General features: G+C 33.2%; 1 protein-coding gene across 1 annotated transcript in view; it reads right to left on the bottom strand.

Annotated features, from left to right (window-relative positions):
* The window catches only part of LOC150110403 (atrial natriuretic peptide receptor 1-like), a 61,589-nt gene extending 51,043 nt beyond the window's left edge, over positions 1–10,546 (bottom strand). Inside the window, exon 1 of the mRNA XM_090397580.1 lies at positions 9,886–10,546. Coding sequence (XP_090253706.1) covers positions 9,886–10,546 — 661 coding nt within the window. The remainder of the gene's footprint in view (positions 1–9,885) is intronic.
* Between the last annotated feature and the right edge of the window lie 4,309 nt (positions 10,547–14,855).

The following is a 14,855-nucleotide window of genomic DNA, read 5'->3' as shown; positions in this document are numbered from 1 at the left end:
CTGTTGATGACGACTTTGCAGAAAAAGACGCTCCAGTGGACAAAAGTGTACAAAGATTGGATTGTTGAGAAGTGGTAAAAGTTCATATTCTCAGATGAGAGCCGTTTCTTTGTCCAAAGAGGTCGAGTATGCTATGTTCTCAAATCAGTGGCTGAGAAGACTTTTCTCGCCCACCTCCAACAAGCTCCAAAACATACAGCTAAAAAGATGTTCTGGGGTTGTTTTGCAAATGCCTGAGTAGGAACACTTGTGAAGAAAAGTGTCCACTAAATAAAAATATTGGTAAAATAGTGGTCCCATAAATCCAGAAAAACAAAGAACTCATCTTCAACAGGATCTTGTTCCATGCCCCACTTCAAAAAATGTGAAAAAATTTCTCAAAAATCAGAACATCCAATTGATTCAATGATCAGGTAACTTTCCTGATAATAATCCAATAAAAAACTTGTGAGCAATAGTGAAAAAGAGACTTGAAATTAGATTGTGATACGAAGGATAACTTAATACAATACATTATAAAACTGTGGTTTCGAGATGCAGAATTTGTACTAAGTAGGTAGTATCCATGCCTAAGCGAATTAATGAACTTATTAGGAACAGAGGAGCGAATATAAATTATTAGATAAAGCTAGAGTTTAATTATTTGTACTTATTTTCTTGCAAAATTAAAAGTTTTCTTTACAGATTAATTTTTTCGCTTCTGTATGTCAATGAAATATAATTTAGATGAAAATACCCCTCAAAAAGAGAGAAAGTTCTCAGGAACTCATAAAAACATTCATCAATCATATCAACTTAAAAGCCCCTGTCAACTCATCCTGTCTTCAGTAATAACAACCGACGTCACTTGGCATTACGTAATAGCTATCATTTTCCACAGCACTAGTGCTGCTGCTCAACAAACACGAAGGACACATCATTGCAGATGATACACGAGTTGACACTTATACTGAAATTACAACGTAGAGGAAGTTATGGAAGACATATTGGAACAAATCCTCAATTTAGATAATCCAATAGTCTTATATGGAAATTTTTACTCCGTTTTAGAAAAATATGTAAAAACTTAACAAACAGTCTGAAAACAAAAAAACGAAAAGAAAGATTATAACGATGATTAGTTAACATTATCCCCAAAAACTGTTATAAAGAAATTAAAAATTGAAGTTATGTGTGTGCTACTGACAGGATATGGCGAGACATGTCTGGTCAGGAATTATCATCACGAAGTCCAGTCTCAACATGCAATATTAAAGTCAACTCATTTCAACGTACACAACTTATATTCGCAACATTGTCGTACAGAGCCAGATATTAAGTATGCCACCAGACAACATTACTTCATTGATTATTCACAGATAAACCACATCACCCTCTTCAAAGCATAAGAACTAAATTAACTAGTAACTTATTTTTGTAATAATTCAATCATAATATTATTAAACTAAAATTCAAATAGTATTTATGAAAACCCAAGAATAATTTCCAGTTACCCTTCATCACCACATGCAGGAGGTATTCAAAATAATGGAAACACCTATAAGGTTTTGGAGATTTCTTTTATTAAAAAGTTGAAGGCCTACTACCAGCTGTTAGAATGTCAATTCCACGTGGAATAGACTGATACAAGTCATCTACATAAGGTAATGGAATTTGAGACCATTCTTCCTGCAAAATATGTCCCAAATTATCCAGTGATGTTGCAAGGTGGGAAATGTGATTGAACCCTGGAGAAAACGGCTTGTCCGTTTTCATACGTTGTCATAGTCTTCGATACTGTGGCTCGTGATACACGTACGATTTCTGCGTTTTGGTTACAACATCTCCTTGAAGCCGCAATCCAATGATAATACCTTTTTTGGAGGTCACTGGGGTCTGACATTTTGCACACTAACTGCACAAAAGATAATTCAACATCGACTATGGCATTGCTATGTGACATTAGTATGGCATTGCTGTCACATAGTAATGCCATAGTCATTGTTATAGCAATGCCACAGTCGATGTTGAATTAGCTTTTGTGCAGTTAATGTGCAAAATGACAGACTCCAGTGACCTCCAAGAAGGTATTATCATTGGATTGCGGCTTGAAGGAGATGTCGTAACCGAAACAGCAAAAATCGCAGGTGTATCACGAGCCACAGATCGAAGATTATGAAGGTATGGAAACGGACAAGGCGTTGTCTCCAATCCGTTAATTTTACGTGTCTGTTATTTCCATCATTTTATTTAAGCGAATCTTTTACTTCTTGAACGCTTTCTTATTAATTTTTATATAACGAAACCTGTGGTGAATTTATGACTAAAAACACACGTAATAACTACAGTAATGACTATTTAATTCGTAAATAATATTTCATTACAAGTATCTTGGGACATCATCCGTACAGTAGTTCAAACAATACTAGGAATAACATACAGTTAGGGCGCATGATTACAATGGACTTTCAATGTGCGTGATGTAACGTGTTATAGAAGTAACTTCTATAACACGTTACTGCACGCATAATTGAGATTCCATTGTAATCATGCGCCCTAACTGTTATTTCTAGTATTGTTTGAACTACTGTACGGAGATACAAGATACTTGGGATATTTACGAATTAAATAGTCATTACTGTGGTTATTATGTGTGTGTTTAGTGATTTTTTCTTAATTATATTATTTAGTTCTTACCTTCTACTGTCTTTTTTGTGATAATATAGCAGATCTTAGCATGTATTTTGTTCCTTTGATATGATATGCATTACAGTTCCAGTATAAGCAGAAATATCCTTTAATCATTAATGTATAATAATAATAATAATAATAATAATAATAATAATAATAATAATAATAATAATGGTAAGGATTTAATGGACTTCTGCTCATGACACGGTTAATCATTACTAACACCATGTTTCAACATAAAGATGTGCACAAATTCACATGGAGAAAAGATACAAGAAATACAAAAGTCTCATTAATTACGTCATTGTTGATAGTGATATCATCAAGCCGGTTCAAGATACAAGAGAGAACAGAGGATTTGAAATTGAAAGTGACCATTAATTAGTGCTAAGCTGGATAAAAATGGATAGCACATTGAAATGAACAGTATGTGAGAAAGTTTTAAAAAGAATTAAAGTTGAGCAGATTTTACACGTAAAATGTAGATTGGACTATACATATATTATCGAAGAATAAAACAAATTGAAAAGATTAACCAAACCTTGAGGTCTCAGTGGCAAACTCTAAAGCAAACATTGAGTGATCCAGACAAGAAGATAAGTGGTGAAGTTGTCCGTAAGGATAGAAAAATAAGAACACCATGGTGGACACAATAAGTTAAAGAAGCAGTCCTGGAAAGAAGAAAGCATAGCAAATGTTCCTAGAAGATAAGTCGGCAGATGCCCTAAAGGAATACCGAGAAAAATGTAAGAAACCTAAGATATGTGTAAAAGTAGCTAAACAAAAGTCATGGGAAGATTTTGGTAAAAATGTAGAAATTAAATATCAGGAAGGTGGCAAAATGTTCTGGAGGCTATTGAAGAAGCTTAAAACTGGAGGAAAGAGTAATATAAAATGAATTAAAGATGATAAAGAGGACATCAAAACTGGAGACATGAACATCCTAGATGTATAGACTAATTACTTTGAAAGACTGTTAAACGAAATAAGCAGTGACAAAATCATACTAGAAAATTTTCAAGAGGAATGCAAAGAGGATTACACATCAATACGTGAGGTAGAAAAAGGTATCAAAAACTTGAAATGTGGAAAGACAGCTGGAGTAGATTCTTTTTGACCAGAATTGTTTAAGTATAGAGGTATAAAAGTTTTGGTTTAACTGCATAATTCAGACGGCTTGGTCAGAAGGTCGAATTCTCGAGGAGGATTGGAGTAGAACTTTCATAGAACCTCTATAAAAAGGGAATAAAGCTGAATGTTAGAATGACAGAGTAATTTCTCTAATTACTGTTCCATGTCATATTTATGCAAAGCTACTTGAAAAGAGGTTAAGAAAGATTGTGGAAGAGAAACTTTGGGTTCAGGCCAAATAAAGGTTATCAAGATCACGTTATAAAGGTTATTAAGACATACCGTTGAGAAATCGCGGGAATATGACAAGAGTCGTTATACTTAAGTTATGTAGATCTGGAAAAAAACTACAACTATGTGCCCACAGATATTCCTTTCAAAACACTTCAGTAGTATGGGGTGAATGGAACACTATACGGAGCAATACATAGTCGATATTTACGTTGTCAATCATCAGTTAGAATTGAAGGAGATACAGGAAAATCATTTGATATAAAATAAGGGTAAGACAAGGATGCTTATTAGGTCCACTCTTATTCATCGTCTGTGTAGATCACATTATGAAAAAAAGATCCACTAAACTTGATATTATAATTGTAGGTATCAAGCTTAGTTCTTTGCTTTATGCAGATGTTGTACTCCTAAACATATCTAGTCAGATAATCTCCAGGAATTCTCTACCTAAATTAAATCACAGCTGTAACAAATTAAATATGAAAATCAGCAATAGCCTAAAACTATGAAAATAGGCAGGAGGATATAATTAACTATAGAACAAAATAAGCAAAGCTGGTATCGTGGGTAGCAAGCTGAATAAATCTATATGGAATAAGAGAGAAATTCGCCAAAACACCAAACTAGCAGTATACATGAAAGTGTTCAATCCAGTTTTAAGTTATGCATCAGATAGTTGGGTTAGAAATAAAGCAATTGATCAAAGACTAGGGACTAGAGATATTCAGATTTCTGAGAAAAATTAAAGAAAGAAACAAATGAGATGGCAGTAATAACTGTCTCATTTAAATTAACTATATTTGATAGAAACTTAGAAACTACGTTATTAACATTCATTGAGTAAGCAGAGATTAAAGGTATACATTTTTGGTCGTTTTTATAGATAGAAATACACTTTTATTAATACAGACCAGTATTTTACAAATAAACATTTATTAAAACCTACCAGTTTCGCCAGCAAACTGTCTGGCTTTTTCAAGGTATTACGGAGATATGAAAGTAAATGCAAATTAAAACGAACATAAAAAACGTTGTAAACCAAACTAGTATCTATGGTTACACGTTTCGCGTTACAAAGATGGCTTATTGTTCTTATTCATTCATTCATTTATTCAACAACAAATGAATAAGAACAATAAGCCATCTTTGTCACGCGAAACGTGTAACCATAGATACTAGTTTGGTTTACAACGTTTTTTATGTTCCTTTTAATTTGCATTTACTAACTTTCATATCTCTGTAATGCCTTGAAAAAGCCAGACAGTTTGCTGGCGAAACTGGTAGGTTTTAATAAATGTTTATTTGTAAAATACTGGTCTGTATTAATAAAAGTGTATTTCTAAGCAGAGATTATTTATACTAGTAAACATAACGGGCGCAAAAGCTTAGGAAGAAAATGTTATTTTTATTTTATTTTTATTTTTTTGAGGCTCCCTTAAAATATTAATCTTATAGTACATGGGTGTGTTAAAGATTTATTTTGAACTTTGTTTTCATTAGCTTAGTTAACAATATATATTTCTATTTACTTTTAATATATATATATATATATATATATATATATATATATATATATTTGAAAAGATACTACTAGTTTCGTTGAACTGATCAACATCTTCAGGTATCACAATCAAAGAAATATATAAAGAATTACATAGACTTAAAATTGCAATTACAGAACAAGTTCAAAAAGACAGTAGCGTGTTTGAAAACAAAATGCAAGCTTGAGTTCCAAACAAACGTAGACTACGCGCTGTCACGAGTGCGCAAATACTGAACAGAGACAACGTGTGCGTCAGAGAGATTGAAACTTAGGCTGTTGTTAATATGAGAAGAATCTAGAGAAATTTCTCTAGATTCGACAATCTTTCTCTCGAGCTCATCATAGCACACATGGATGTTACAAGTTTAAGTCCACTTCACAATGTGTTGGCAGCCTTCGTCTGAGTTAACTGAAAAGAGAACGTCGCTAGAGAGAGAGAGCACTGGCTCTAGTCCTGTTATAGGAGATATCTATACGGTGTTCTTCCAAACGTAGAAGGATGGATTTAGCAGTCTGGCCATTGTATGGCTTTCCATAATCACATAAAATCTTGTACCCTCCTGGAAACTGAGTTGGAAGATGTTTCTCTTTAGGTTTACTCTGATGAGCTCGAGAGAAAGATTCTTCTCATATTAACAACCGCCTAAATTTCAATCTCTCTGAGGCACACGTTGCCTCTGTTCAGTATTGGCGCAATCGCGACAGCGCGCAGTCTACGTTTGTTTGGAACTCAAGCTCGCATTTTGTTTTCAAACACGTTACTATCTTTTTGTACTTGTTCGGTTATTACAATTTTAAGTCTCTGTAATTCTTTATATATTTCTTTGATTGTGATACCTGAAGATGTTGATCAATTCAACGAAACTAGTAAACTAGTAGTATCTTTTCAAATATACCATGTCATCTTTTTATCTCTCGGTATCAGTCATTAAAGCTTTTTAATATATATATATATATATATATATATATATATATATATATATATATATATATATATATATATATATATATATATATATATATATATATATATATATATATATATATATATATATGTGTGTGTGTAAAATCACATCCATTCCCATGGCAGAATTCAAATATGAAGCCTATTGGTTGTAATTTTGGTTGAAGTTTGTAATATGCACATTGTTAAATGTGCATATTCATGGAGACGCATGAAATAAACAAGCACGAGTCGAATAGAGCGTGACCTTCGGACTGAAAGGAGAGGAAAGATTTTTATATATTTATTATATAGAGAGAAGATTTTGAATTGGAGGGCCAAGGAAGTTTATGCGGAGCGGGAAGGGAGGTAGGATACAAGCAAAAGAAGTGGAAGAAAATTATAAGTTCTCTAGGGCAAAAGAAATTCATGAGAATAGTGTTTGGAAGTGAGCCTAAACATAGTGAATCATATACTCAGCTGCAAGTGAAATCAGCTGTTGTTATAGATTAAAATTGATGTCGTAATCGGATAAATAAGGAACTGGACATTCAATGGGAATTTCTGATTAGTTCCAGTTAATCTTGGATTACGTCTTAACTCTGTGTTGCCCTGAGAAGAATTATAATGAGTTTATCTAGTTGCAGAAAAGAATACAAGGAAGGATATCAGTACCTTATTGCTGTTGTTTAGAGTAGTGAAGCGCGATTAACAGTAGTTCAGTTAAAGCGTTGAAGAATTTTATTTAATGTGTTCCGCTAGCTCAAATAAGTTAATTCATAAGAGTGCTCGCAATAAAGTGATGTGTTGAAGATTGTATCTGGTAAGAGAGTCATACTTGTTTGTTTATTTTAACATTAACATATCTTCGAAGTTCAAGGTCCGAAATAAGATTGCTTGGAATATTGTCTACCTTGATTAGTGCTTTCTGTGAATTTAAACATTAAGTACAGCTGATAGATGTGTGGAGACTGATTAAATAAGAAGTTTCGTTTTATTAACTTGAGTTAAGAAAGCTTGTGATTTTGAAGCTGTGAATTGTATGTGAAAGTTTAGAACACTAAATTGGCATGAGTGACTTAGCGAGATGTATTAAGTTGATTGTATCGTTTCATTTTAAAGCGGAATTCTTGTATTTGTTATATATATCATATATTAAATATTTTATTTTGTTAATCTAAATATTGAGTTTGCCTGAATTCCCTTCAGGAACCCCAAGTGGAATAGTAAATAATTCGGCCTAAATAAATGAGGAGACTGCTAACTTAATTAAGAATTGATCCTACTATTTTGTATAGACTAATCTAAAAATAGATTGGCGCAGTATAATTATAAATTTCTCTACTTTTGGATCGGTGATCAATTTGCAATTAGTTGTTATATTGATAAGAGTGACTTGAACCAAGATGGCGGATTTAGAACATAACATGAAAATAGAACGTCACGACAACATCAACTATTTCAGAGGTGATAAATTGTTGCAACTGTTGACAAAAAAGGTTTATAAATATTGTAAGATCTTTTTTCGTTATGTCTAATTATATGGTCCCTATTATTGAATTTTATAATTCGAAATAATGAATTTTACAATCAGTAAAATTAATTTATTATTATTATTATTATTATTATTATTATTATTATTATTATTATTATTATTATTATTATATTTCATTTGCATTTTACTTCCGTTATTTTAGCTACAAGAGAAAAGTATTGAAATGAGACAAAGTATCCTGTTTATGAATTTTAATTAAATCAAAATTAAAATCAAATTTTAAATTTTTCATGCATTTTTCATAAAATGAAATCAGAAACTGGCGATTTATAAACCATTATTATATAATTTATATATATTAATATAAATTAATATAAACATAATTTATATAGTTACGCTGATTATTTCCTGCTTCATTTTAACTTCATGCTACCTACTCGGTCAAACAAGCCGATAAACTGCCATAAAAATATCCACAGATGACCAAAATCTAAGTGGATCGATATTAAAAGCGCCTCAGAAAACGAGAGTATAATATCAACCGTAATTGAGTGGATTATGGAGTGGTATACGAACCCTCCCTTGAAGGATACATACAAAGAATTTGATAGTAAATTTTTATGGAACTCTGAACCAAGTAGATATTGTAAATTTATAGTACTTGAATACTGGGAATGATCTAAGAATTTTCTGTTTTAATATTTGAATTTTTTTATTATATTTTGACATAGTCAGGAAACCGAGCTGTAAAGGCCAAACATGGGACTTTTCAAGCCACATCACATCGTCCAATAAGCGTGACAGTGGTCTCACGCCGCCTTTAGGTGGATGGCGATACTTATTATCCACTGCTCTAAGACAGTTTAAAACATCCCTGCCTGTGATTTTGAATCTATCCCTTGTTAATTGGAGATTAGATATGCTATCCACTCAACCAATTAGGCGGTATTAAAATAATAAAAATGGTTTAACAAAAGGTTGAAACTTAAATTATTATTATTATTACTAATAACAATACTTCACATGAATTATATAAATGTATGAAATACACCAATCATGATGATATTAATTACATCCTGTGTTGTACTCTTCATAACAAGTTGAATCAAAGTGTGGACTTTCGCTTAAATTCTGTAATATGCACATGTCCTATTTCAGAGGTAATAAATTGTTGAAACTGTACCAAACCAAAAAGGTTCATGAATATTGTAAGATGTTTTTTGGTTAAGTCTAATTATGGGTCCCTATTATTGAATTTTATAATATGAAATAATGAATTTTACAATCAATAAAATGAAATTATTATTATTATTATTATTATTATTATTAGTAGTAGTAGTAGTAGTAGTAGTAGTATATTTCATCTGCATTTTACTTACGTTACTATAGCGACCAGAAAAAGGTATTGAAGTGAGATAAAATATCGTGTTTGTGAATTTTTAATTAAATCGAAAATTAAAATCACATTTTAAATTTTTCATGCACTTTTCATAAAATGATATTAGGATCTGGCGATTAAATATTGTGCATTCCTAATGAGAAATTGAAATATTCAGTTGGAGTGCAAATTTTTGTTCACTATTATAAATTTTATGCTGATTATTTCCTGTTTGCGTTTTAACTTTGGTAAACAATTACGCTGCTGTCCTTCCATTAAAGAATAAATAAAATATCCTGAAGCAAAATCATGGAGGCCATAAAACAAAAATCCTTTGTATTAGGTAGCTCTTCTTAAACTTTGTTCCTGTCTTAATCTCAAACTTTAAATTTCTTAATTGGGTTGAAAATATATTGTATTTAGCCACGGAAATAATTCACAAATAATGAAATATCTTGCGAAACTATGGAAATTGTTTTGACTTCACTCACCTCTTGCTTGTCGCCTACCTTCGGAGAGCAACTTGGAATATTCGTCCTCCGTTGTAGAGTAGGATGTAAACTCTAAAACTGTCATCCACGCAGTTCGCTCACCCTTAGTCTTCAGCGCTTTAATCAGACTGTTTTTCATTAGTGCACACTGGAGATCCGCCTCGTCTGCGAGGATGGTTACGTGCTTCCAGCTGAACTCACTCAGTAATTTCAGAATAAAGGAACCCACCCTGTCCAAGGAAAAAGACAATCGAGTGAGCGTCGAGAAGGAATTCTTGTCGGTAAAACGGGAATCAATTCCTCCTGCGCTGTAAGAAGGGATGTTCCAATAAGTAGCCATCCTTCCGACCTGATCCAAGGCGAGACTACACGAAGGTCCCACGAACGCCGTCACACGACGTAGATAAAACTCTTCGGCTGCCATTACTCCTGCTAAATTTTCGGTGCACGGCGTTGAGCTGTAACGGAACACGTGAATAACTCGTATGTTTTTGTAACGTGAGTTCACATTCATCACTGCAAGATCTATGATTACCTTCACAATTTCTGGCTTTATCGGTAATTCGGATTGGGATACGAATATTCCCACAACGTGTGCTTCATAAGTGTCATTGTAGACAGACAAATTACCCGTGCCGGTTGTAACTACTACAAATGTCATTAGGACTATGATTAAGAGAAAAGTAGCCATTAAATTACGAATCATATGTCTTCTGCTGGAGAAAGACTCCAATAAACTTTCGTTGCTCTTCGATCACAAATACCGTTCCAATCTGATACTCTCTGACCCACTGAAGTCTGACAACACACATGACCAAAAACTACAGAAATAAACCTCCATTATGAGTTGTTTTTCGTGGAAGAACATCACCATACAGTTACTTCATACGGGCTTAAAGGAAACAGAAATATGTTTCCTTCCGTTGCTCTTGAACTTGAGTGCTCTGACACTCGACAAGAAGGCAGGGAATCATTTTTGTTTTTTGATGATGAAATAGGAGAAAGTTCTTTTACCCTATTTCTAAAAGCAACGAAGAAAATACCTAGTCGTAATCTAGAGATGGGATATCCTCAAAAGTAAGAATAAAATCCAACAAGTGAAAGAAAAATGGATAGAAGGGACTAAGATTATCTGGAAATGATGTCAAGTCACGCGAAAGCATCATAATCATCACTCGAACGCGGTCACTCTTTAGCGGCACAAGAAGAACTAATCCGTATAGAAACTGGGCGAATTCAACTATCATAAAATTATTTTATCCAACTCGTGATAAAACCAAAACTAACCAATATAGGATTACAAAACATAATTTCGAAGTTTATCTGAACTATTCTATCTCCATTAGTCATAACAGTATACAAAGTTGAAGGCTGTGGCACTTAAAATACAACTGGGCTTTCTTAGGATATCTTCAATATATTTAATTTGTCGAAAATTAATTCAATAAATTGACAAATTACTCACCATTGTATGTCGATATATGAATTCAATGCAAATAAAACGACGACTGCATTTGTTTTACATCATCACCCACGTAGAACGATACTTGTAGTTTTTCTTGCAGCTGTAGCTAAACTAAACTATTAACTTTTACTTGTCATGTGTTGTTAATTTTTCGCTTTCTATGTGAAGTAATTGATCTACAAAATCCAGTTAATATCGAATCTTTTCAGATAATGATACAATTTAAAAACATGTGTATTTCAAGTGTCATGAGTACACGGAAGAAAATCTTTCTCATGTAGTACTTCAAATTTTGCTTAGTATCGAGTTGTATCGCTCCTTGATCGTCCAGTAATAATGAATAATCATTAGTCAGATATTTTTATATTGCGCCGGTCTTTTTGTTTTTCAATATTATTTGAAATTTTCAGGGTCACTCTTGATTGATTCTAATCATTAGTGACTAGAATCAATCAAGAGTGGTTGTTTTAAATTTAGCTTTATTAACTAATGCTACGAGGGAGGTGTATTTTATCTGTTAACGTCGTGTAGCCTTCTGAAACCAGTTTGCCTGTTCTATTAGATGAAAATTTCTGTCACATTAGTAATAGATGGATAACTCACCGTAGATGAAACAAAAACCCTCTTATGAAGCCTATTAGTGTCCTGAATGAGATTAGTAGCTAGGTCTTTCCACGCAAAGACCGTCATCGCTATTAACAGATCTGTGGAAGCTTTGATGGATAAGAAATTCTTGTAGTTATATTCTTATTTTGCTCTCATAAATTTCTTCGATTCAAAAGGTTACAACCGGTGATCGAAACAAAATTTATTATTTGTAAGGGTATTGAAATTTGTTCTTCTTTCACAGTTTCATGCTAATGGCCATCACCTTGTAACACTGTTTCATCTAACTTGTATGTTGTAAAAGTTTTCCCATCAGATGATTTTAAAACTTTAAAGGTTAAGATATTTTACAGTGGGAAGTGAAAATCTTAGGAAAAAAATAAAATATTCGAAATTATTTGGACGACACATCCCAGATGTTCCACTGATTTAGCACTACTGAATCTTAGAAAAAGCAGATTCTTACAAACAAGCTTTTTCTCGGACTGTTTCCTAAAAGAGTGCTTTCTCTCTTTTTCTGCAAATGAACTTTTTTGTTGACTTGTTATTGCCTAAGGATACCTATGCAATATTTGTTCATAGTATTAAAATGCAAAAAAAAAAAAAGATAATTGATGTTTTCTTTGGGATTCTGTAGTTCTTTAAAGAAGATTTCTAAGAAAAGAAACTCTTTCTCAGCTTCCTAAATGTTTGTTCAACTGAAATATGGTACCGCAAGATATACTGCATCTGACTAAAAATATTCAAGGCGCTAAACAAAGACATTACTGCTGCTGTATTCAGAATGCTAGATGACAGTATTGATTTCTTCACCTGTTTCTTTGTGTGCATTATTCAATTTGTATTGAATGCATTCTTGATCACTGTTTTTATTCACATATTTGCTCATATGCTTGTTGCAATGTCGCAGCTCCATTATTAGGAAATGTTACATGAAGAAAAGACAGAGCAAAAAATGAATTACTTTTTATGCGCGAAACTCTTTCTTTTGATCCATCCTCGCCTGCAGGAATTTCTTGTAAATGACCACCGAAATAATTTTTCATCTGTTTTTCAAGAACATTTACGATTATAACTCCATATTAGCCATCTGCCATTTTCCAACTTTCCTTCCATTCTGTAACAAGTTTTCTCGAATCATTCAGCAGCTTATAACCTGAGGATATAATGGATAGTTTAGACATTAAATAACCAATCAGTAATGTTTCGCATACTCATAAGCATTCCTCCTGATACAAATAAATAATGCAATTTTCTTACATTCAGGCGACTTGTGTTGAAAAAAAACGAAAGATGCACAAGCAGATCGAAGGTACCACGATGGGGAAGAGATATGTCTCTCCTTTACTGCAATTTCTACTTGGAGCATCTCGAATCTTTGCTTGCCTTCATACAGACAACCTTTCTTTCTTTCTAGGTACGTTGTGTGACGATATTCTTCTATATGCCACATTCTGAAGTTGATATGCCTCTGAAAAATCAACATTGTACATCTTTTGATTACATTCTGTGTGGAAATTATGGAAAATTAACTTTCCTAGACATCCTTCTCTCCTGTCATCCTTTCACATGATGACAGTTTTGATATATCATATCCCTACCTTCATTGGCTGATACTCACAACATGACTTGTCATGTCATCCTTCTCATAAAATTGGCATAATTAAAACGCTTCTAATAAAATCACATGTCGTTTGTTCTCAATCGTTATCAAAATAAATAAGAACGACACAATATCTGTGAAATGATGTAGCAAAATTTTCTCACCCACAGAAGATCAAGCGCATAAGTAAACGATAGCGATCAATGAGGATTTTGGACCATTCTTCCTGTACGCATGTAATGAGCTCTTGGGCGTAGCAATTTCATATTTTAGATCATCTCTACTAAATGAATAATAAATAATGATGTTAATATTTTGTGTACTCTTTGCTTCAATATTGAGAATGCTGTTGAAGGTAAACTTCGTTCTAAATTGAATCTGGAAATACAGGGCAAACAATGAAAATAGATTCCGACAAAAAACGTCCTCCTGCACCTTTGAGGAGCAACTCCGCGAGTTCCTCTCCCAGACGTCGATAAGGGACTGGTTGACTAGCGCAATCTGCTCGCGGTTGCTATGATTGACGATGGTTTTTACCGACTTGGGACTGACGAAGGAATTTTAAACCAACTTTATGCCAGATCACAATTCAATTTATGTCACAAGGACTTACTGAAAGTTGGAGACGATCCTGACGACGAAATAGCTCTCCGGTCAGCCGCTTCCGCTCAGTCCACGGGTAGCGGCCAAGGGTTCTTGAGGTATACTTGCAAGACCAAGTGCCGAAATTTGAAGTGCTTTTATATGAAAAAGGCAGTTAAGTGCAACTCAAAATGTCATCCCAGTCTACCTTGTAGGAACAAGTAGTTCAGCACTGGAATGTTTCTCTTTTTTGTAGAAAAATCCGGTATCTTACATTTTGTACTTCTTACATTTTTACACGCATCATTTCAATAAGAGCCTTTTTCATACTTTGCCGAAATTGTATTTGTCATTCTATACAACGCCTAGGGAAAGTACGAAAATATTAAAATTAAACAAACATTTCATACTTTGCCTAAAAACGTCACCCATTCTATAGAATGCCTACGCATTCTATACAATGTCTGCTTTTCACACTTTGCCGGTAAAATATATATAAATAACGCGTAATGTTTTGTAATGCGGAAAGCATCAAATCTGCAAGGAAATCAAACGAAAAGAAATCAGTCATTATTATTCAGAAAACCGAACAGAACGCCTGATATTATGGTGGGGTTTATGGCTAAAGCATTCCTGCATAGATAACTTACAGAATTACGTATGCAGTGTAAAGGACCTTTTTAAAGGAAAATTTTTGGTACGAATATGTATTTC

This window comes from Typopeltis vanoorti, chromosome 1 (genome assembly GCF_054136105.1).
Source record: "Typopeltis vanoorti isolate ZY-2024b chromosome 1, IOZ_Tvanoo_1.0, whole genome shotgun sequence".
In the NCBI taxonomy this organism is placed as follows: domain Eukaryota; kingdom Metazoa; phylum Arthropoda; class Arachnida; order Uropygi; family Thelyphonidae; genus Typopeltis; species Typopeltis vanoorti.
This window is presented reverse-complemented; position numbering and strand designations above follow the sequence as displayed.